The 24261-nt window shown below is 50.7% G+C and overlaps 2 protein-coding genes across 2 annotated transcripts in view; one reads left to right on the forward strand and one right to left on the reverse strand.

Annotated features, from left to right (window-relative positions):
- Positions 1-3463: 3463 nt before the first annotated feature.
- Positions 3464-5847, reverse strand: Cog7 (conserved oligomeric Golgi complex subunit 7). The gene has a single exon (XM_077698954.1). The coding sequence runs from the start codon at positions 5773-5775 to the stop codon at positions 3529-3531; it is 2247 nt and encodes a 748-aa protein (XP_077555080.1). The 5' UTR covers positions 5776-5847; the 3' UTR covers positions 3464-3528.
- Positions 5848-6058: 211 nt separating this feature from the next.
- Gckiii (Germinal centre kinase III) overlaps positions 6059-24261 on the forward strand; it is a 122317-nt gene continuing 104114 nt past the window's right edge. The window contains exon 1 of the mRNA XM_077698958.1: positions 6059-6638. Coding sequence (XP_077555084.1) covers positions 6624-6638 — 15 coding nt within the window. The 5' untranslated portion in view covers positions 6059-6623. The remainder of the gene's footprint in view (positions 6639-24261) is intronic.

Consider the following 24261-nt stretch of genomic DNA (forward strand, 5'->3'; position numbering starts at 1 on the left):
ATGCGTAGCGTTGTTGTGTGCAGGCGTCCCCTAGCGAAATTTCGACAATAAGTCGAGCTCATGACAACAGTGTCATGAAGCGAAGCCATTCTAAGTATCACAAAATCAGCCTTATAGATCTGCAGTGCAGTTGATGTGATGTTAACATCTCTAGTTTGTGGTCTGTGTGGGAACTGGGTGAGGTTGAGGACTGAAGACAAAGCGTTAATAATGAGTTAACAGCATGCAACGTTGCGTTGGTAACAGAATGCAGCACTTTAACGAGCGTGGCAGAAGACAAGGTCAACAGAAAAGAGACAAATGCAGCACTTGCTTTCTGCCGTTTATTATTCAAGATGACCTCACTCAAGACGAACTCACCCAGGATGAACTCACATAAGCATGCATTATTTTAATAAAACTCTTTCCAAGGCAAACTGCTCTTTCGTTATGAAAATTTACCCGAAGGTCACATTTTTGGGTCTATTTTGTTTGGCACCGAGCATGACGATGACGCTCTTGTGAAATCAAACAAAAACAATTTCCACAAGCAGAAAATCTGGCTGCCATGATTAAGAAATGACCATTTTAAAATGGTGGCGCCACCTGGCGTGTCTCCAACAAAGTGCGTGTTGCTGGTTAGCAGGAGGTTTCTGTTTCTTCGCTCATCTAGGATGATCACAAATAGTTGCTGCTGTAGAGTACCGTATTTGCACGATTCTAACGCGCACCTTTTTTCACTGAAAGTAGCCGTAAAATTTGCGTGCACATTCTCAAAACCAGAGGGAAAGAGATGAAACGTGTTTATTGCAAAAAGCAAAAGGAATCGGCTGTCAATGTTCCCCACTTCAGTTCCAATGCCAGCAGAAGCTGGATAAGCATTTTTATGAAGCACAAGAGATTTGTGCTGACACAGTTGAGTGCGTCAAATTAAATGTCTTCTGCCAAGTACGTGGTGTCATGTCATTGACTTCTGCGCTCTAGAATTAGCATCAAATTATTTTTTCGAATTTTCTTAAGTAAAACTAGCTGTACATTACAATCGGGGGCGCGTTAAAAGCGTGTAAATGCATTAGATATGAGCCATAATCAAATAAATGCTCCCCCGCAGATCGCATATGCCAAGTGGTGCCACCCTTCCAAGGTGATCATTTTTACAACGTGGCCGCCAAATTTTCCTTTGGAAGAAATCAGTTTTACTCAATTTCTAAATAAACATATAAGTGCTATCATCATTCTTGGAACTATAAAATGACATACGGCCTTCATGTGAAGTCTGAGTGCAAATTAGAGCAGCTTGCTTGGGAAACTTAAGTCTTGAATACACACATTCATTGTTGCAATACCCTGTATATGAGAGTAGAAGCAAATAACGACAGAAGTTAAAAGTGAAATTGCAGCTATAGAAGCTGGTACACCACCACAAAACAGGCCAGATGTTTTTATGTCTGGGGGAGGGGGGGGAAGGGGGGCACAAGCTGGCACTTGTTCAGGGGCAGAATTCTCAGTTCTGCCCATTTCATGGTCAATTCAAAGTGTCCATTTTCAGTGACCCCTGACTGGCATAAAGACGACTCGGATGTGACCCTGCACAAGGAAGGGGCGTAATGTCATTGGACCCAGCCGGGCGTAATGTCATTGGTCAGTGGCCTTGCAAGTACAACTGTGTCATGATTGAAATAGACACTTTTGAAACAGACACAGCTCAGAACTCCACCCCAACTAGAATGCTTCGTATCTGCTTCTTTCGTTGCAAACGCCGACAAAAGACGATAGTCGATTGGCGCCCCTGCCTGGTAAACGCCTCCCTTTTCTTTCCTGCTCACCTCTCGTGCCATTCCTCTCTCGTCTCATTCCTCCCAAGATCGCATGCTAGAGGTTTGCTCAAGTCAATTTAAATTTACCACGTTCTACTGCTCCAGGCCAGGTGCCTCGATGCCGGTGCTGCCGTACGGCGGAGACGCGCGTGATTTGAGGCACCCCACTACATTGTTTATAGAACCACGTTGCCCTGCTCCACGTGCATTCTAAACGGAACGTGACACCTATCCAGTGGAACGTTTCATTAATGTTGTCGTTAGATTTCTTAAAATTCCGCCAGGAGCTGCAGTGGCGCGGGCAACAGAAGGCGACGATTTTCTGCAGTTGATGTAGTATTTCATTTGCTATCGCAAAAACCAAACGTCCATGAATTTTTAATAAAGGAACACTGCAAATATCACTTGTGTATCGATTTTCTGCCTCACATTTCCGTAATGTTTTGTTCTTGTTCAACAATGTTGACAAGTATGAAGATTGCCATTGGACTAAAGTGTTTAGGTTTAGCTGTGGGTATATAAGACTATTGCTCAGATTCAGTTTCACTTTGGCTGTGTGGCTGAATCGAGTCACAGACAGACAGACAGAAATTTCTGCATTTAAGTAGCCCAAGAAATACTATCGTCTAATAATGTAAGCCGCTGGCGTTGTGCACAATTGTGCAAGGTTGCCTTCACTCCCTGTGAAAACAAAACAGCTCACTTTTGCAGTTGTCGGAACTCGTGACTTTCGGCGATGATTGGCAGCACCCAACAGTCGCACACGAGCGAATGGTGGTGTGGTGGCACATCAGGCCTCACCCGTGGTTTTGCTTGTAACTTGGCTTGGAAGCTGAATGTATATGCGAATCTATTTTACTAATAAATAGTTGGAAGCAAGCATTTCATTTTCTGCCGTTTCTGTAATCTCTATCCTCCAGTGCGCATGTTAAGGTGTCGCTGTAATTTTGACAGGTTGAGCTGCTTAGAATTCAAAAAGAGTTTGTTACTTAAAGGAGCACTGACACGAAAATTTTATGTTACACTTTTATTGCTTTTATCGATGCTTAATGGTCTGGCCAACCTGAAACAGCACTTCAAATACTTCAGTGCGCGATAGTTAATTACATTGAACGGCCTGAAAATCGTTAGTTTCAAATTCCCGCGCTTTCATCCCGAACGGCGCATATGACAGACTCCCTGCCTGACCTCACCGCTTTGTGCGGACGTCACCGGCGCCCGCTCGCCGCTCGTGGGGCCGCGCGCGTGAAGTGACGTCACGAGTTTTTGACGAGCGCTGTTGCGTCACTTTTTTTTCCTCTCCTGGTGTGATGTCACGCTGATGTCCATTTGCTGAGTGCCGCTCTGCGCGCTGCTCCGTCGGCGCGATAAATGAGATCCAATTGAACTATGTTCTTCGCGTCGCAGGCCGCTTATATTTCAGCCAGGGTATTCTGTTGAGTGAAGGAAGCGAACTGTGCAATAATATTAACGCCGAAAATTGGTGTCAATGCTCCTTTAAGCTTTTTGTTCTTTACCACTGTACAAATGATCTTGCATGTCGGATGTATCTTCACATGCAGGAGTTGCAATCGACAAGATTTCCAAGGCTCGCCATATGCAAAAGCAGAGAATTTGGCACGTTCAATGTGCAACAACTCTCACACAATCAAAGTAACAACAAAACCTGAATATCTGTCCATTTTATTTTCGTAAAGAAAACGACAACAGTGCCTGAGCCAAACCTTCACTATCACCGTATTCCCCTCATCATCCGGATCGTCTGCACCAGCTGACTAGGCTTCCCAACTGCGACAGCCGAAAACTCCTCAGGTGTGCTCTTCAAAAGGGCAACCATCTGCTGGAGATTCTCCAGCGGCGGCAACCCGAGGTCATCGAGCACGTTGCACAGGTAGCTGATGTCTGTGGCCAGCTGAACCGACGCCTGCCTCGTCAGCCTCTCAATCTGCATCACGGTGTCGATGTACGTGTACATGGTGGCCTGCGCCACGCAGCCCAAGAGGTAGTCCGCCACGTGGTCCGTGCTGGTTCCCTCGATGACGTGGGGGAGGTTGCTGTGCTTCAGGGCGGTCGACAGCGCCTCGTTCTCTTCCACGATGAACGGCTCGATGTGCTGCGGTATGGTCAGCAAGTACTGCCCGATCTGCGTGATGTACTCCATGGGCGAAATGCTGAACGCCGGCAAGTCTTTGGCAAGGGCGCCGCCCGGATTCTCGAGGGACCACACCTTCAGGGAGGGCACGCCGCTGAAGTGACGCTGGACCTCCGCAAAGACGGTGTCGAACGTAAACTTGGTGAACTCGGCACAGAGCTTCACGACAGCTCGGGTGCTCTCGGGGAAAGCGTGGAAATCTTCTAGGTGCAGCTGGGCCGCAAAGTCTCTCAGGCGGCGTTGCGCGATAGGCGACAGCAAAAGCAATGCATGTTCATTTAGGATGCTGCCTTTCCTGTCTTCAGGGCCCTCACCAGATCCACCACCAAGCGGGTTCTCCTGAATGTGGAGTTGTTTCAGGGCAGCCTTGATGTTCGCTGTTATGCTCCGATCAAAAGCGGCCAGCTGCAGTGAGATCTCACCAGCCGTCTGCGTGCATTTGAGCGCGTGCTGAAACATTGTCCAGCTGTCCACATCGTCCTGCTTTGAAGCAGACTTGAGCTGGCTCAACACGGCACTACAACGCTCGAAGTAGGCGCGGAAAAGAGCTTTCGTAGCTCTGAGCAGCTCTGGGTAAGCGCATCCGTGAAGAAGGTGGCTGCAACGCTTGTCAGCCTCCTTGGCCAATCCAAACACCTTCGAGACCGAGTCCGAGAGTAACGTTACGGAGTCCCTTATGTCGTCACTCTGGGTTGGTATGAGCGACAGCTCTCCGAGGAGACATTTCTCCTCTAGTTTGTCGTAGTTTTCCAAGTGCGGGTGGAACATCGACAGCAGAGCTTTCATCAGGGCAACGACGTGCGGGTCACTCAAATAGTCGGCGTTGGCGCTCAATATGGAATGGCCAAGGCTTTTGCAAAGTTGCTCCGACACCCGAAGCACGTCGGTTAGGTAAACCGTCGAGCTGCTCTGCTGCTTCACGGCGGCCTCCAAGCAAAACTGCAGGCTAGGATCAAGGTTTGAGAGAGCGTCGACGACTACCTCGGAGAGTATGAAGACCGCGGGGGTGTCGGGAAAAACTTGGTTGCACCATGTCACTTGAGAATGCCACGACTCCAAAAGAGCATCGTAGAAGTTGTTGAGCCACTCGAGAAAAGTGTCCTCAGCTTCGCTATCGACGATCTTGCGCCAAGCATCGACGAGCCTGTTCCTGTGGCAATTGTGGTAATACTTCAGGAGCTGCGGCATTCTTTGTATGTCCGAGAAAATCCGCACGTACGTCTTTGCAGCTTCTATCGACTGCGTCGTAAACGCCCGAACCAAAAGTGGGCTCAGCATGGCTTCCAGTTGATTCTTGAGCGACTCCAGCTTTTGCAAGCGATTCTCGTAGTCCGGTACATCCACAAGTATATCAAGACTTGTCTGCAGACCCACTAGCCGCGTTGTGATGGCTTGTACGTCACCTCTCTGGAAGACCTGATCAACGTCAGCCGAAAGGGTCGTCCAGTTGTCGGCTTCTCTAAGGGCCTGATTAGCATCCAGCATTCGAAGTTTGATTGTGTCCAACTCTAGGAGGGTTTTCATCGACGTGGAAGAGTCCTGCTCGACTTTGGCTATCTCTTTTTGCACAGAAGCCATTTGTAGCTTTAGCAGCGCTGCCTCTTGTTGCATCGTCTCGACCTCGCGGAGCACCCTTGGCAGGTTCTGCTGGACTTGCTGGGCGGTCTCCTCTAAAGCGCTGTTCATCTCCTGAATGAACAGCTGAAGTTTGAAAGCCACTTCAGACGCATACGCTTCCTTGTTCTCTTGGGCTTCTGGTGCTCGGAAGGCATTGTTGATCCACTCTTTGGCATCAAAATTCTCACTTGAAAACGCTGAAAGATTCATCACGAACGACACGGCATACCACGTCGAGTTTTGTTTACAGCGCAGCGGCCACCTTTGCGCCGATAGGGGTCGCTGAGCGCGCAACTAGGCCGTAATTTGTACGCACATAGCTCTTTGTACCACGCAAACAGAGATTGCCACGTAGATTTTTATGAATATTTGCTTATATCGGCCGCAGACACTCATCTTTTTAGTAAACGTAACAACTCTTTAAGAACTATTTCTTTGAAAAGCAGAAATCAAACCGGTTCCGGCGTTTTACGAATGCTTGCGCACTGCATTTCCGGGCTGGTATCCGTCCGCCTAATAGAAACCTGTCATGGCGGTGAGCGGAGTCTGCTTAATCTGACGCGGTTTGTTGAATCGAGTCAAGTGGATTTGCTGTCGTGAGTTGCGTGCACCATGAGCCGCGGCGACAAGAGTGCGTAAACATTTCCCTTCTGGTGCGGTCGGCCATCTCTACTGGCTTTTTGGCAACGAACCATCCGAAACCGAGTCCACCGCGGCTGCCGGGTGATCGCGTATATTTTGTTAGGCTTATCGGCGGCCGAATCTTCACGTTTTCCTTCACGTCGCATCGATTCTGCTCTCTGTCACAGCGCAGAACGGTTGAGGCGACCGTGGCTGTCGTGCCCTACTTGTGGATTGACAGCTAGAAGCAACAGTTGTCCACGAGCGGACGCGGCCCGGATTTACGGGTACTTCGCAGGAGCGCTGCTGCTCTTCAGGTGAAATCAGTCGCCGTCGTTCAGGTGGGCCTGTGTCTGTGCCGACGCTCTCTCGCAAATGACCTCTGGAACCTAGGGGCACGGGTTCGTCGATGCGTCTACGAGACTCTTAACATCGACATGGCGTTCAACGAGGTAAGTGGCGTGGTGCTTTTTCCGTCGTCATTTTTATTCCAGCGCCGCTTCCTCCACCACCCCCTGCGAGTTCCCAGTCCGGTTGTTCGGCAAGTCGTGTTGACGCGCTTGGTAACGCTGCCAGCGAATTCCATCGTTCTGCTTAGCTATGTAAAGTTGCCTAACAGCGCGGCACGCGCTGTGTCGTAAATACTAATGGTCAGGCTGGTTTCACAACCGTGGTAGCAGCAGAGCCCGCTCGCTCTCCTCAGGCGAGCGCCGATTTACCGCGAGCGATGCGCGGCCGATGCCGCGTTGCACCTGTGCTCGATCGCTTCCGATGACACCGTTCGAAACAGCTCGCTCGGGGCACAATCTGGGCGAAGGTTTTGTTCGTACTGGAGGGCAGTTATCACGATAGGTTGCTGCACTTTTTATGACCACAGGTTAGAACGCTCCGCGTTCTCATCCTTCGTTGAACGCCGAAGCCGATAGCGGCTTTCTTACGTAGTTAACTTTACGGAGAAACGTTTGGAAAAGAATTGCCAAGCACCTCATGCCAGAGATAGCCTACCCTGCCTACTTCTGACAAGGCATGACGCAAATGAATGTTTAACTTGTGTGTGTATCCGGCTTTTGCAACGCCATGGAGTAGCCATGTGGTCTGATGTTTTTGTAGTTTTTATTTGCTAGAAGTAACAAAAAATGGCCAGTTTGTGGTAAACAATAAGTTCAATTTATGCGTGTCAATGCTGTTTTTTGTTGCTATAACGAGCGTGAAGTGGGCCATACACGGCATTAGTTGTGTTTGACGGTCCGAGGAATGCTTAAATCCGGAATTGTTTCAAAGCGTATTGGGAAGGTGAATTTTGGGGGAATTTTTACCCCCCCCCCTTCTTTTCTTTGACTATGCAGCCATCCTATACGGTCGCTCAGTTTTAATGAGGATAACAAAAAGCCGGCACGAACTTTCTTTGGCACCTAAAAGTTTGCTGTTGTGTTGTTCTAAGTTCTGTACAATTCTTGAAATTATCATGACAATTGGTGTATTTCACCTCACAGGCATCACCGTACAATGCGGGCGTCTAGTGCACTCCCACTTCTGTCTAGTGGTTTCACAAGTAACTATGTGAATTTTCTGAAGCTGTAGCTCACATACGTTGCACTGACTTTTTCCTCAACTTACCGCGACCTTGCGGGCTTTATGTGGGAGGGCGAAGTGCAGTTTGCTTAGTTGTGCCTCCTAATTTTCGCAAATTATCCGCAGATTCGTCACACAACAAACAAACCACTGGCTCCGCTCACCTCTAAAACTCTAGAGCTCACCCTTTAAATGGGAAAAGTCGGCCTTTGCACACAATAATAATCTATTCGCATAATTTGGTCACCTTGTAAACCGGAATAATTTGCGGTAAACCGCAAAGAAGTTTTTCGGGTTCTGGTGAAAACGTCGTTAATTCGTATCTGTTGAGTTCCTAGATCGGGACGGGAGCACTAAGCTAGCGCCTTTTTTTTTTTCGTTTATTTTTTCTTCCTTTTTTTTTCTTCTTTTTTTGAAAATCAAGCATGGCGGGTTTTGATTGTTTTGCTCCTTTGACAATTCATGTAGTCAGCGGAGTTCTTGTTTAGCGTGGTGGTGGTCACTGCCGATGTTTTGTGTTTGCTCAAGGCAGCTAACGCAGTGTTGGCAGCTAGTGCCAGCATTTAGAAATTTTCATTTTACACACGGAACGCGTAAATAACAGAAGCAAAGCAGTGCACCTCCTTGGAGTATGGTTTACTAACACGATTTTTTTTTTCTGTGCCAACTGCAGACAGCAAAGCTTGCATCTATGGTTGATTCGGTAAATGGTGTACTTCAATTTTTTCATTGCTGCAGTTGTGCCGTGTTTTACTATTCTCTACCAGCTTCAGCAATTCAAAGTCCCTGTTAAAAGAACACTGAAGATGAAACTAGGTTTGTCAAGAATGGTTGATTACTTCAATGATAAAATGGCTACACCACCTTGTATGTAACATTTATGGAGTGAGGTCATTCCCTGCAACTTGGATTAAGAGGTGAAAAATCGTGCAACAAATGCCGCAAAAATGCACTGCCGCAAGTTTATAAAACTGGGGTTATATTTGAAGTTTGTGGAGCTATGGTTGAGCATTGACAACAAAAAGAAAGCTAGAAACAAGACGATGTGAGTTGATAGTGTTACGAATTTGCCATGTAAGTTCTTTATACCGTGGTGAAGTGACATAACCAAATGTGAAAATATGTCGTTGCACAGAGGTGCTGTCGTTGGAGGCGCGTGACTCACTGCTCTTGACTCATTGCTACGACTAGAAGTAATGTAGCCTGATCGCCTTTATTTAACCTGATAAATGCTATCGTGCATGCCCATCTCGGCGACACAAGCCACAACAGTCGCGTCGGGACCGTGTTTTTCCCTCTCCCATCTGCTCTCTGGGTGCGTGCCGCATTCCAATGGCAGGTGCAGTGGCCCTGCTCCCGCGTGCTCCCAAGTGTTCTGTCCCCTACTCCTCACTGCACGACGCCACTGCTCCTGTTCTCTCAATGGAATTCACCATAAGCCCCGAAAAGATAACCATGAATGTGCAACGAGTGGAAACGTATAGTAATTTATGCTGCGAATCGAGTCAGGTCACTCGATCATGAACATGAAATGTCAGAGCCCTCAGATGTACTTTCGGCTTCCTTCTGATGTAAGGAATGTCATCTTGTGCGTACATGTTAATGTGCACAGCACGAGCAGCCGTTTGTCATATGCGCAGCAAGGTCTTGAAAGCTCTTACCCCACAGAAGATCAAATTGCAAAAGCAGAGCCCATGGGCAAAGCGTTTCCCTTGTGTTCCAGTGCAATAAAGAACGAGGGAGTTTGGGAGGGCACTATTTAGTTGGCCACTATACCACACTGCAACGTCACCCACTGCTGGCTTGTTACGACCCAAACAGAAGCCAGATGTTTGCATAATGGAATTGCTGTGAGAAAAATAAGGTGAAATGCACAGCCTAATTTGGGATTTCTCAGTAATTATAGCTAGCTAACCTTTCCTGCCAGACACTGTAAGGACTCAGAAAGGGGCATACTTTCATCTCAAAATTGCTGGGGGTCTTCAGTGTCCCTTTAATTATAATGCCCAGAGAGCCCAACTCACAAGGTTCTGTCGTGTTTAGGCAGTATCTGCATAAAGGTCCGCCTTGATGAGAATGGCTGCAATTTGTTGCCTGTACTGGTGTACTGTATCAACAAATTCTGCTCTGCTCGTAGAAAAATGAAGAAGGCCTAGTAAAATTGTGGCAGTCGTTGCTTCATGTCGTGGGGCATACTTGCTGCTAGTAGAAACTTGCTTCGTATTTTGACGTGCAAGTTTCACTTCTTTGGGCTTTCTTACCTGGACTAGTGTACAGGAGAGCAGGAGAGAGTATACAGGTGTCAGTGGAGAGTTTGCTTTCAGTTGTTACTGGGGAATAAAAAATGTGTTAGCAGTTATAAAGGGGCCGTTTGTATTGCAGTTTAAAGTTACAAAATGTGTGTTAACAAGCAGAAGTGACCCGCCGCGTGGCTCAGTGGCTAAGGCGTTGTGCTGCTGAGCACGAGGTCGCGGGTTCGATTCCCGGCCGCGGCGGCCACTTTTCTGATGGAGGCGAAAAGCAAAAACGCCCGTGTGTACGAGATTTCGGCGCACGGTAAAGATCCCCAGGTGGTCAAAATTAATCCGGAGCCCTCCACTACGGCGCGCCTCATCGCCTGCGTTGCGTCGGCGCGTTAAACCCCACAATCAATCAATTAAATCAATCAACAAGCAGAAGTGTCCTGCTGCTGTTGTAGCTACAAGAACTTTACAGGAGGTGTCTGCAAAGTTCTGTTGCCGATCCAGATGCTGTAACCCGTTATTTTAAGCAGCTAATGTGCTGTTGCCATCATTGTCGCGCTAGCCCATGAAAAAAAGATAGCAAGGTTTGCTGATTCCATTCACTCATTCGTTTTTCATTTTGATCTCTAGCACAGCTATCTCTCTTGCAAGCACAGCAAGGAAGTGAGTCACCCACACAATCTAGGAAAGCCCTTTTAGGGTAATCTGTGCTGGTATATGTCACACCTGGATGGTGCGCAGTCCCATCACCCCGTTCAAGATTGTGCTGTTGTACCTGGTATCCCTCTCTGTGGTTTTCATCCACCAGCATTCCGTTCCGCTTTAGTCATCTTTGTTTTCTCAGTTTGCTTTGTGTGTTAGGGCTTCAGGAAAGCAGGTATTTACCATACATGTATTTCGGCAGGTATTATCTTGCGATTCAATACATTCTAAGAATGTATTGAATCGCTTCTGCTTCCTTCTATTATATCAGACATGCCCGACATTTTTGGGTCCTTACAAAGCTCTTCTATGTCACATGCCTGCTGTCTTCAAAGTGAAAAAAAGCACTGCCTTTGAAGTTATATCAGGAATTTTCCTTTCTCGTATCTTGCCTCTCTGCCCGGTACATCTCTAATGTCAATTTTGATCCCATTTTTTAGCTCTTAATCTTGGTTTATCTTTTGCCTCTTTTTGATCACCTTGGATAGATTTGCCCCTTTGCTGTTCACATACTGCTTGTCATCTGTTTAATTAGGTTTTTTTTCCCCTCTGCATATCCATGTTTTACTGCAAGGTTCCTATGCACTCTAGCAGCCCACTTACGGTGATCCATCATTTGTAACCTATGCTCGCGACTTTTTCCCGCCCGCATCTCCCTGTACTGCGTCGTTGGACATATTGTCATGGACCAGCTCAAAGTTGACAACTGAGGCAAATTAAAAGCACATACGATATTATGGCTGCACAAAAAGAAAAATAACTGATACAGTAAATCCTCGTTAAAACAGTTGCTTTACACGAATACTTGCTGTATTTGAAGTTTTCCACTCTCCCAACAGCAGTGCAGGGAGAGCAAAAAAAGCCATGCTTTTAATAAAGTACCACCTATGACGAAGTCACTTTCCTGTCCCGGCTTCGTTATACGCCTCGAGCGCGGCCTGTAGGGGCGCCACTGAAATCCCCCTAGCGGCCCGTTTCGAAACCAGGCGCGGGAGTCCCTGGCCCGCTCCCCCCTGTCGCCGTTGCTTTTGGGGCTCGTTCAAGACAGCGATTTACCGTTTGTCCGCTTTCGAAATACCGATTAACGTGGAGCAGGCACTCTGTTTGCAAGCGTGGTGTGTTCACGAGAGAATAAACGTTTACGACGCGCTCGTAGTGATATCTATATGAGCGCCAGGCGTGTGTCACAGGCCTGCGTCGCCTGCGTCCCGTAGCCAGCATTCGCATGCAGCTGATTGCAACTCCGCTGCCCTGAAATTTAGTGGCAGTGTCTCCGTAAGCAGTGTTTCCTCCGATGGTCATATTGCGGCCATACACACTATGATGTAAATCGACTTTGTGCACTTACAAAATCCAGCGGAGCACTCATACCTGACAGCACGCAAGTTACGCCTGCCAATATCACATATCAGAGATTGATCAGTACCATGAACACGCCAATGCGGCATAAATTTCACAAAGATTGTACCAAAGAAGTACGATGGATAATGCAAAATTAACTCCGGAGTCAGCACACGACGACAAATTTAATGCTGGGTCGTCTTGTCCCGAGGTGAGCGCTCGCAAAGATTCATCTGTTACATTTATCCTCCACGAGAAGCGCGAAGATGGGCTTATAGAGTAATCCGCGTCCGCAACCAAACTCTTCTTCGAAACATCGTCATATGACACAGGGAGACTGCAGAATCTAGAATCTAGCATAAACCGAAATCAGCGACCCTTATCAGATACGACACTCTTCCAACAAGCCCGTGTGTACAACATTTCGGCGCACGTTAAGGATCTCCAGGTGGTCAAAATTAATCCGGAGCCCTCCACTACGGCGTGCCTCATCGTCTCCGTTGCGTCGGCGCGTTAAACCCTGCAATCAATCAATCAACTCTTCAAACGACACCTCGTATCGCTTGTGAACTGCCTACCCTGTATTCTTTAAAAAAAATGCGTCCGCCGAGTTATCAGCCGTTCGTTGAAGGCGAAAAACAAACGAAAAGTGAACACGCAGCTTGTGTGTGTGATTACTCCGCATTTCGCTCCGCATTTGTAAACAACGATAGTTGAGCGTCCTCCTCCTCACCCCCCCCCCCCCCCATGTAGCGAAATATCGGTGCATTTCGCATCTATTTGGTCTGGTGAATACTACCTTGCTCAAACAAACATTTTTAGCATTTCAGAAGCTGCACTCGGTTTTTTTTTTTTTTTCATTCCTGTACTTTTCTATTTATTCCTCACTTGCACACCTTTCATTTTCCCAAGGTTTCATTAACATATACCTTGGTTCTTACTATAAGCACTATAAGGCATGAGTGGGCACATATATGACAATGCACAGCCCTTGAGCGTACTTAACATTTTCGCGTGGCTTATATTCCCATAAAAGGCACAAGTTTTTGTTAGCTATTTGTTATCACATCCCCGAAACATATTTTTCTATGACGTACATATTCGAAGCAAAGCCGCAGTTGTTGTCTGTGCTGCAAAACGAACCAACCTCTTACAGTGCCAATATCAGGTCTAAACGAGGCGACAATAAATAGAATTCACTTGTGCTGACGTGTTCGAAGGTGACAGCGGTGATATGCTGCTGCCGTCGCCGACGCCCGCAAGAGCGGCCAAGAAGCGCGCAGAACCGCCTCCCCGGGTAGCTCTTGTTGGCATTAGAGCGCTCTACCAAGACGCAGCTGTTTTTTTTAAGTGCCCTAAACGTGCAGTTAGCTTACAGACGTCACCATAACAAGTTGTTTAGTGCGCGGAAAGGCAAAGAGAAGCGAAAGAGAACCAAAACACTGCATGACCACCCATCAGCCACGCAGCGCTAATCCCGCAAACGCCGCGGAGAAGCGGCGGCAGGCGGCACAGCGATCGCGAATCTCGAGGCGTATAATGAGGGTTTACGGTAATTTCTTCCATTTTGGCATAAAAAGCAACGATTTTGTGGAATTGCCGCAAGTAAGGCAATTTTTTTATGGAAGTTGCACAGTCGTAGGCCAGCGTTGGTATCTGAAGAGACGGTAGCAGTATTGCCCTTGTTCTCTCTTTTTAGTGACAGCACAGGTGTAACGGGAGGGAAAAACAGCGAGATGTTTTTTGCCTATATTTAAAGGCGGCGCTGACTTGGCTTGTTCGGCTAACTTTCACAAGTTCTGATGAGAGTACACTGAACCTTAGGCGGTCATCCATTGCAGGTTGTTTTGAAACTCTGCAGCTGGTTGAACATTAATTTGGGCCAGTCTGCTGTGTCCCGTGATGGGTGAAGAGAGTTCAAAGCGGGCAAACCACTCGTAGCAAAAGGTTCGCAGGTTGCGTCCGTGACGTTTGTACGACACAAATGACGGGCAGAGCGAGAAATGCACAGGACAGTGCTGGCTGACATCAAACCACTTGTAGGTACACTGAAGTGACCCAGTGTTGCCTGGGTGTTGCTCCATTGCCCGCCAATATGCAACGGGGCATCAAAAACGAGGGAATTATAAACAGTTGAAACAGGTTAACAAAAACAAAGGAGAAAATATAGTTGCTCCCCCCCCCCCCCTAAAAACAAGAAAGTTTGCGTGGATTTTCGCCGTCGTAGTGACCATCTCCTGTGTAGTTGTCGAGTATGCACTTCCGCAGCAGCGCTCCACGCGTGCCCCTGTTCTGTGTCAAACGCCTCCGCCTAATTTGCCCTGTTTAGCGTTTATGCAGCCAACGGTGCACGCCCGGGGGCGGCTGACCGTTTTGTCGTCTTCCTGGGCTGATTAATGCGGCAGCGCTCGCGTGATCTCCTCCCCTTCCCACGCGCGTAACGGTCGCTTAGTGCCGAAAACGAGTCGGCGGCGGCTGCAAGGAAGAACTGGTTCACGCGCTCTCTGTTTTGGGTTAATTCGCTCTTTTCGGCTCCGCTGCTGCCGCTCGGCGACGCGTTCCGCTCCAGCGCTCGTAGTGTTGCGCGTGGTGTTCGGCTGCGTTCCTTTGCTGCGTTTCTCCCCGTCGCCATCTCCTTCTCAAGTCGATCGCATTTCTGTCTACGCCTTGACCTGCCTTGCGGGCATCATCGTCTCTGCGGGTGCGCTAAGTTTTTTTTTCTTTTCCAGTCACCCAAGCACAGGTCATTGTATACGCGGCGTACCGCAGTATCCAGTGCCCACTTTATTCGTGGCGCGGACGTGATAAGGGTGCGCTTAACTTCTCAGCGCGTTTGTTAGCTTGTAAGTCAACGCCCCTTCCGTCCCTCTACTTTGCCCTGTTTCACCGAAGTGATTGAAGCAACACCAATGAACGCCACCGTCCTCCGGTCTGTTTTCACAGCAGCACGCGACTGCTGGCTAGGAACGATTTTTTTTTTTTTTACCCACAAAATAGTGAGCAGATTTTCCTCGGCGCTGACGAGTTCGTATTGACGCTAATCTACACTGCGATTCTCCGAACCAGCCCATTTGGCGCGCACCTAGCTCATTTTATCCAAGCGTGCTTGGCATCTTCGAGAGTTCAGCTTAACTTCGCTGTCCTCGAATTGAGCGTGCGTGTAAACATTGGGCAGCTTGCTGCTGGGATCATCACCGTTGGGATCATCACAGTCGATGAAGTGCTGAAAGCTGCTGCTCTTCGATTGCTTCCACTTGCCCTTCTTGGCGTGGCAGCTGCAAAAGAAAGGAAACAACCGCCGGGCTGATTCACGTGCCGTCCTCATTGGCGCCCAAATGGCCCCTCATTGCCTCGTCTCAATTACGCTGCCGCGATTGTTCCGCGGACGTTTAAAACGAGCCAGTCACGATGCGGCGCAGCACACGGGCTACTGGGCGTTCGACGCGTGCGTCAACCATTTGTCTCCCCCCTTTGGCTGGAGGCTAGCTACCCTGCGGAGATCTCGTCGCGATTGCGATAAGACGGCGGCCTCGCCGATCTCATTTGTGTCTTGAATTGCTTCATCGGTATTGAAAAAAAGAAGATAAGCGGGGAAACATTTTAAATGGAAATTTTGAACGAAAAAACGAGGGGGGAAGACTAGAGTATGCTGCTTGCTGCCTGGTGATCCCCAGGATTCGATAAAAGAGGAGATGCGCCGCCGTAAACCGGAAAAACGACCAGCGTGCCGTCGTAACGGCGGGTGGCGCGCGCGCCTGCGTTTCGCTCTGCCCTACGGCTCTTTCGCAAAGCCGTACTACAATCGTCTCATCCCTAGCCTCTTTGTTTCCTTCAGCACAATCCTGTGAATGCAATGCAGCGCGTCGCGATGCGTCGTAGCGTTGAAACCGGTACGCGGGACGGAGCAGTGCTTACAAGCCTCCTCCGGAGGAATGTTGCGTATTGTAGGTTTGTATGCAATACCCTTCGCTGTTCGGGGATTATTCCTGATCATGTGTACGGTCCTCTGAAAGCCGTGTTTTCAGTGGACGCGATTTTTCGCAGTGTGCCTCGCTTTTCTTGTCTCTCAGCTGTCCCATGTTCGGCACTCGGTTCTTTTGTGGCTGCGGCGCAGTCCTAATAATGAATGGACGATAATCGAGTTTTTTTTTTTCCCTCCATTGAGTGGAGGCGAGCCGGAAGTGTTTTGGATTTCTGCCGACATGCTCGGTTGAAAGCAAGAGTTGCGCGTACACACCGCCCTGCCGAAACACTACTAGAATGCAACGGTTTTCACTTTTTTTTTTTTTGCTCGTTTCTGCCTTTACTCCTTTCGGGTCTAAGGTGCCGGAGTCCTTATTCCCTGCTACCCCGTTGTGTAGAACGTGTCGTGCTCGGCATAGCGCGTCGTTCCGCGTCGGCCCATCGTAGTAGTAGTAGTAGTAGTAGACTTTATTGGAGCCCGAAAAGACGGCGGCACCTTTAAGTGCCGGACGGGGCGGTTCCCTGTTCACGGGACCCGTATGTGGCCAGCAGCTCCTGGCCCCTGGCCGCTAGCATAAGTTGAGTCTGCAGGGCGGGGCTGGCCAGCAAGGTCTCCCATCGCTCGTGGAGTGGGGGTGGGGGGTTGGGGAGGGGGGTGGGGGGTAAGGGTGCCTGGGGTTTAGTGCACTCTGCGATTATGTGTGCAAGAGTGCCAGTGCTGTTGTTGCAGAATGGACACGTGTCCTCTTCTTTCTCGGGATACATTCTATGTAACAGGACGGGGTGCGTGAGCGACCCTGCCTGTAGTCTCCTGAGTATTGTTTGCTGGTCCTTCGTCAGGGTGCGGTGTGGCTCAGGGAGGGTGCACCGCTCTTCTCGATATGATCTCGTTATATCTCTGTACGTGAGCACTGGGGTTAAGGTGTCTGCGTCGTGCCCTGCCCGGAGGGTCATTGCTCGGGCGTGGTAGTCGGCGATGGTGTTGCCGGCTACCTTTGAGTGGGCGGGCACCCACGTGAGCTCTATGGCTCTCCCCGGTGCTCGTTTCTTGGAGATGATTGCAGCCGCCACTGAGGAGATCGTCCCCCTCCGGTAGTTGCCGTACGCTCTTTTGGAGTCTGTGACCACTACCTCTGCCCCCGGTTGAACGAGTGCTAGGGCTATGGCCACTTCCTCCGCCGTCGTTGGGTCTTTGGTCTTAATTGCGGCGCTGGTAACAAGCCGCTCCCTGTCAGTCACGACTGCTGCCGCGCGGTCGCTGCCTTTCTGTAGTGAGGCGTCGGTGTAGAGGACTCCTGGGTGTCCGTCTAGTTGCTTGGAAATGGTTAGTGATCTCGCTTCCCTCCTGCCATCGTCCTTCCCAGGGGTCATGTTACGGGGAAGGGGCTTTGTGTGTATGACCTCTTTCCATTTCTCGGTCAGGGGCGTTGTTGTAGGCATTGGCTCTATGCGCCATCCTATTTTGGTGAGTATTACGCGTCCGTGGGCCGTTTGGCTTAGTCGGACGCGCTGACTAGAGAGATGGGCCTCTGTCAACTCATCGACCGGGTTATGTAAGCCCATGGCTTGCAACCGGTTCGTTGACGAATAAATAGGTATGCCTAGGGCCTGTTTCGTTGCCTTGCGGATAATCGTGTCTATAGTATTCTTCTGCGTTTTGGTGAGACTGAGGTAGGGGACCGAATATGTAATTCTCGAGATTATGAAGGCTTGTACCAGTCGGATGGCGTCGTCCTCCTTCAGGCCTCTGTTCCTGTTAGCCACCCGACGGAGCATGGATAGAATTTTGTCTGCGTTGTTCTTAATTTTGCCTACTGCAGCATGCGCCTTGCCGTTGTTTTGCAGGAGGAGACCGAGGATCCGGCATTGCTCTGTTGGTTTGATCACCGTACCATCTATTGTGACTGAAATGGTTGGTGGTGGGGTCTTTTTGGGTTTTCCTGGCAGGACCACCAGGAGCTCAGACTTCTGTGGTGCACAGCTCAGACCGCATGACTTGGCATAGTCGTGGACTGTCGACGCTGCCAGCTGGAGGGTTTCTTCAATCCACCCATCCGATCCGGCTCGCTCAGTCCATATCGTGATGTCGTCTGCATAGAAGGCATGTCCTATGCCTTCTATCTGCTCGAGCATGCGGGGCAACGGTAGGAGCGCCAAATTAAAGAGCAGGGGTGATAGAACTGCCCCCTGCGGGGTGCCCCGCTCCCCAAGCTTAATAGGGTCCGACCTTTCGCTGCCAACCGCGATGCTAGCCGTTCTTGCGGCGAGAAAGTTCTTGATATAACCGTAGGCCCGTTGTCCGCACCTCGTCTTGTTCAGGTTTGTAAGTATGCTGGCGTGGGTGACGTTGTCGAATGCCCCTTTCAGGTCGAGGGCTAGGATTGCCCTTGGACTGTTTCGGGTAGCCTTCTTGATGACCAATTCCTGTAGTTGGAGCATGACATCTTGCGTGGAAAAGTGTTTCCGAAAGCCGAACATGGTTCCAGGCATTTGTCCCGTTTCCTCCAAGTGGGCTTGTAGTCTGCGCAGGACCATCCTTTCCATCACTTTTCCAACGCAAGAGGTGAGCGAGATTGGGCGCATGTTTTCTATGGAAGGGGCCTTGCCGGGCTTGGGGATAAAGCGGACTTCCGCCTCCTTCCATTCCGGCGGTAGCTGCGAGCTAAGGGCCATGCTCTTCATTTGGCGAATGCGTTCAAGGGCGAACGCCTTCTAGCGGTTCCCTCCCTTCGGCAGGTGCAAGCAAGTCTGGTGCCTGGCATCGGTCCCGCGTTGCGACCCTGCCCTCAGCCCCGTCGCGCAGGGTGCCGAGGCCGCGCTGTCTCGAGGCGGATGGCCGCGGGAGAAGTAGCCTTCGTACGAAAAAGACAGCGCCAAGACGCGGACAAAGGAGGACCGACAACCGTTGTCCCCCGCACTAACGCCTACCGCTGCGTAAAACTTGCCACTGCGACCAGCCGGCGTCCTGAGCGTCCTCCGCGTAGAAGAGGGGCGTGGAGAGCGGAGCGGCCCACACCACTTTCCGCGTTCCTGGGCGGCTCGTCGGAACGGGCCGTCGTCCGCAAGCCGCCGCTGTTATCTGCGGCCGTAAACGCGACCTGTGCTACGCTACTGCAGCTCACTCTCCTTGTCCATTCATCTCCCTATCTTCTACCGAGAGGGTAACGGTGATGATTTGATGATGCCCCTGATTGATCGCCCGTATACCCTAGTGTATTACTGTAAAGGAGGGAGTGACAATTTCGTCGGCCAGTGAAGCGGGAAAAAGTTACAGCAGGCAAGGCGGGGCAGGGGAAGAGAACAGGGGGAGGGGGCCAGCGTGGCACTACAGGAAAAGCATGGAAGAAAAGGCGCGGGAGCTTTATCAATGGCATTGCGCTGCTGCAGCGCCGGCTCTTCGCGTCGAAGACCGCGCAGGTGTATGCGGCCCGTGCATCGGATGATCCACGAAGCGGGAGCATTGGACCGTCGCTGCGGCCGCCGGTCATGACTGGACTTCTTCTCCACGGGCATGTACTTAACCGGCTCTCTCCGCCTTCAGAATTCCCGGGAAAGCGATCACACAGAAACGAAGTTTTGGTTCGGTACAGATTAGGGGCGGCTGGTGTATCTTGAGAGGATCTTCCGCGCCTGCCGTGCGCCTTCGCTTCCGTCGTCTCGGTGATTAGTTAGGGCGGGCTGCTCCGCTGAAACTGTCGCCAAGCGAGCGTGGCGCAATTTGTTACGTTCGTATCGCCTCCAAGGGCGATACGAACGTAATAGTCGAAGTGGCTCGAAGTCGAAGAGGCTCTCATTAGCATTGCGGCTTGACGTTCTTGCGCTTACTGCGTCCGGCTTAACGCAGTGAACGTCCATCTGCTTACCTGTTCCTCCTGATTCCTAACTTTCCGTCTTTATTCGTTGCGTGTTGTACTCGAAGCAAATCTTTCCATGCGCGCAGATTATGCTGGACGATTTATTTTGCGGGGGGAGTTTTAAACTCCCGCTTAGTTTTAAACAATGCGGTTTTACGAGCATATGTTTTAGGCCAAGGTAGACATTGGGATAGGATACGCATATCACTCTGTGTGTGTGGCTGAGGGGGAGGGGGGCACAGCAAACTACACCAATTCATAAAATAGCACTCAACACTTTTTAACACGAAAGTGTTTTATTCCGGGATTCACGGAGATTTCACTTACGTCATATCCGTCATGGAAGTGACGCCAGTACAACGAAGTAAGCGGCCTGTAAAGAGTGCACCCCTGCACACAGGGTCTTCGTGCGGGGAAGCAACCTTTAGTACTAAAGAGTACGTTATACTTCGGGTTGTGTGTTTTCGTTTTTTATATTTTAACACGAAAGTGTTTTATTCCGGGATACACCAAGATTTCACTGACGTCAGATTCGTCACGGAAATGACGCCAGTGCACCTTTGCCTAAGCGATCCGCCAGCAGGACGTTGCTCGCCAAGCACACCCACAAGACAGCCGCCGACCGGCAAATCATGCTCAGCTGCAGATTTTGCTGCATATTTCATTTTCGTCTTTTACCGATTCCGATGACAGAGGAATCAAAGTTTTTTTTAAAGCTCCAAGTGCAGTCAGTATTTATCTTCATAGCTTTACGCGCTGATCAGTGGACGTACGAGCGACGTTAAGAATCGCCCAGTGGTTGAAGTATATTGTAAGCTCCGAGAATATTTGGTGCGCATGCCGTTTCCTGTCTGCGCTAGATGCGCGCCCCAGTTGGAGGCGCGATGCATCCGGAAGCAGCCGTCGTTCGCTGCTCGGGAGACGTGTCGAATGTGGAAAAGCGGGTTGACGCGTGTACACGGCTGCCGTGCTGTCTGCAGCAGCGCTGGGCGCGCATTCGCCGCGCTTGTGCGGCCGACGCGTGACAAACAGTAGGTCCGGCTGAGAGCGGTGCTCGGGCACGAGAGCGTCTCTCTCCCCTCTCGTCCCGGTGGTGGTGCGATGCTGCTCTTCTTTCCGCGCAACTCGGAGGAGGAGGAGGCGCATGGCCTGCCGGTCCGGGCGATCACTTCGCTTTCCGTTCTGTGGACGCACCTTCGTGATGCCTGTCGTCTGTAGACGTTGCGGCAGAGGGCCGTTCCATCGCGACGTAGTGGCCATCGTGCTGCTGGGGTACATACGCACGTCTGAACACTGCCAAGTACGCGCGCAACTGGAGAGGGTGAAAAGTTCGGTGCAGGTTAAAGTGCCCCGAAAAACGTGGGTGGTGCTTCTAATCTTTCGCGCTTCTAACTGTGCCGACAGAGCGCTCATCACGGACTGGATCCGCCTGCAGTGGCGAATTTATACGGTGCGTGTGTAAGTCGCATAAAAGTGATTGTGCCGGTCTGCGGCGCTGCCTTGCGCGCGATGTATGTTCTGCCCATCGGTTGCAGCGATCGTCGCCGCATTTGCCTTCGTCCCCAGCGTGGGTGCATGAAAGAGAGCCGCTTCGACACTTTTTGTCGGCCGTAAGCGCGGTGGACGTAGTCTCGCCGCGGCCCCTGATGACGGCGCGACCGCTGCATGCGCCGCGCAGTTGCAGCCACTGGCGCGGGCTGTGGGCGCGATGGTGCGTGAACGACGAGGCGCGGCGGGCCGACGGGTGATTGATGGGCGAAGCTAGCCCCACACGCGCCGCTCGCCCGCCTTGACCCTGCCGTCAGCTTGTGATGGAGAATGGGCCGCTTGCGTCCAAGGTCCGCGCACGTATACGCGCGATTTGCAGTGGTGCGAGTCCTGAAGAGGCGGTCTGGTCGATTGGTTTATTTTAGCGAGCCACTAAGTCTGAAAAGAACGCTGAGACAATGACGCGGACGCGTTTTTGCGTGGATGTTTAAGTGCCGGGTGGGTGCTATCTGCGATGAATATCAAGCAATTGAGGGCAAAAGTTAGAGAATGGCGAATGGTTGCATATATATTCACGCAAGGCGGGTTCACTTTCCTAATAGACACGGGACGTAACCAGTTTAAACTGCTCGTTTAAACTATTTAAAAAGTCACTCCTAATTATTGATAACTAAATCACATGAGGTGAACATTTTATTTTAAGTGATGGCCTGAAGAAACCGACGCTGTTATCTGCTTTCAATCGAACGCAAGCCTCCATACGTTCGTCGGCGGCCGCACCGTTGGACACGGCACTGGTTGCTAGAGCGCCTGGTTCTTCTGGGGTCTTGCTCGTCAGCTGTTATTTTTCTCAATGCTACGATTGTCCAGATGCGCGTTCCTGTTGTTGTAATATGTATTTATTAATCTTAATTACTCTCCGTGCCTTGACCTTTGTCATCGCCGGAGGGGGAGATGGGGGAAGGGAGTTGGAGGAAGAGGGTGCGGTGAGGTTCCCGACTAAATGTGGCTTCTCGAACGTATACGAGAAGAGAGTCGAGGACCATCTTCCTGTGCTCTGTGGACCCTTCGGGATGGGTCCACTCCCGCAGCGTTTGCGGCCTGACTTGAGGAGAAATGAGCGCTTGTGCGAGGTTTCTCTCGTCCTTCAAGGCAGGGCAGCTCCTTAGCAGGTGGTCAAGGTCAGCTACTTGTTGGCTGTCGGGTGATTCGCAGAGTTTGCAGGTACCGTCGCCGGGGTGCAGACGAAAGCGTGCCATGATGTGCGGCGTTACGGCAGTGTTCGTCCGAATGCGTCCGAGTGGAACCGTTGCCCACCGGTTATAACCGGATGGCATAGGGTCATCCTCTTCGTGTAGATGAAGTCGAAGTGCTGCACGTCGCTCAGCACGTGCTTTGGCAATGGCTTCCTCGTAGTCATACCCTTCTTCTTCCAACTCGTCGGGCAGCAGCTCCAAAGATGGAGGTGTCGACGCTTGGAGAGCGGGGAAGACGTTCGTCGGTCGCGACGGAGGTTTCTGGCAATTATCGGGGTCGGAAAGCATCTCCCGTGCTGCCTTGTGTGCATCCTCGTTGCCCGGTATCCCGTTATGGCCAGGGGCCCAGCGAATTGTAATTGTGCGGCCGACTTGTCGAAGGTCTCTTGCTACTGCACGAATTCTTGCGACCGTCCGACTGCGCGTGTTATTTTTCCCGCATTCTCTCGCGGCTTCCTTGGAGTCCGTATAGAGCAGGAAAGTGGTTGGTGCCTCACTCGGGCTTGTGGCGGAAATTCTGTGCGCTTCTTCCGTCGCTAGTAGTAAGGCCCTCTGTCTCAACCTCGTCTCTCCGACGGCAGCAGCACGTGGGCGGGCGTGACTATCCGAAGTGCACGCGATGGCGCCGATTCATTTTGCGCTTCAGTGTAACGGCCGCTCTGCCGCGAACCTCGCCGAGTAAACAGTTTGTTGAGACATAACTCTTGCGATGTTGGTGTCTCGGCACGAGTTCCGTTCTCTTTTGTAGTATAGTCCTTTGTTCTGGCGTGTACGGTCTCTTTTCTTTTTCTTTTTTTCACCTCAAAACATCACGTGCGTCTACTTGCGTTTGTTGATAACCTAGACGAGGCCGAAGTATACCCCGTTCATGCGGGTTGTCACGCGCCTAGTACCTCGCACTTCATTTTGAGGGCAGTTTACTAAGCTCGACGCGAGGACGATCATACGTATCCGTTGCGCGAGGCTTCAGCTGCGCTGATCCTCGGACAGCGCGCAGGCCATCATCGTCTATAACCGGATGCGCCCTCGGGTCTTCCTCTGTTCCCTCCGCTCTTTTATTACTCCGAACAGAAAGCAAGGGAGGGGGGAGGAGCCCGTCCGGTCTCCACGCACGATGCTCCGTGTAATAGCGGCAATCGCGTGCGCGCCTCTCGTGCCGCCTGACGTCAGTGACGGTGCCGGACATCTCTGGTGGACCGGGGTGTGCGCGACCACGGCCGTTCGATGATGTACCACTATTGTCCGGGATGAGGAGGACGATCGCGCATTTACGCCCGCTCTTTTCGCAGGCAGTAACTACTGTGATCCTTCTCTCGGCTGCGCCTTATGTACGTCGATCCTCCGTCCTTCCGTTATTGGGTCTCTCGGCCGTGCACGTGGCGCAATAGCAGCGAGTTTGCGCGGTTTTTTTCCCTTGGAATATCTGACCTTGTTACGTGACTTACTACTTGAAAGAAGCTGCCGGCGATCGCAATGTTGGGGCTGGTTATCGATTTCTGTATAGTCGCCTCTCTGTGTGCCGGCGTTTGTTCATCCGCCCTGGGCCATTCTTAAAGCGAGGATTCCTATGCCTCACAGATAGCGTTCGGTGTCCAGCCAAAACGCACTGCAGGAAAGCCAACTTTACACAGTGGGTTTCACAAAACGATGATGATC

The sequence above is a fragment of the Haemaphysalis longicornis genome, unplaced genomic scaffold (genome assembly GCF_048455015.1).
Source record: "Haemaphysalis longicornis isolate Haplotype H1 unplaced genomic scaffold, Haemaphysalis longicornis Haplotype H1 scaffold_2, whole genome shotgun sequence".
Classification (NCBI taxonomy): Eukaryota; Metazoa; Arthropoda; class Arachnida; order Ixodida; family Ixodidae; genus Haemaphysalis; species Haemaphysalis longicornis.

What these genes read in the sequence shown, in the direction of transcription:
- Cog7 (XM_077698954.1), bottom strand. Translation starts at nt 5,775, where the DNA reads ATGAATCTTTCAGCGTTTTCAAGTGAGAATTTTGATGCCAAAGAGTGG.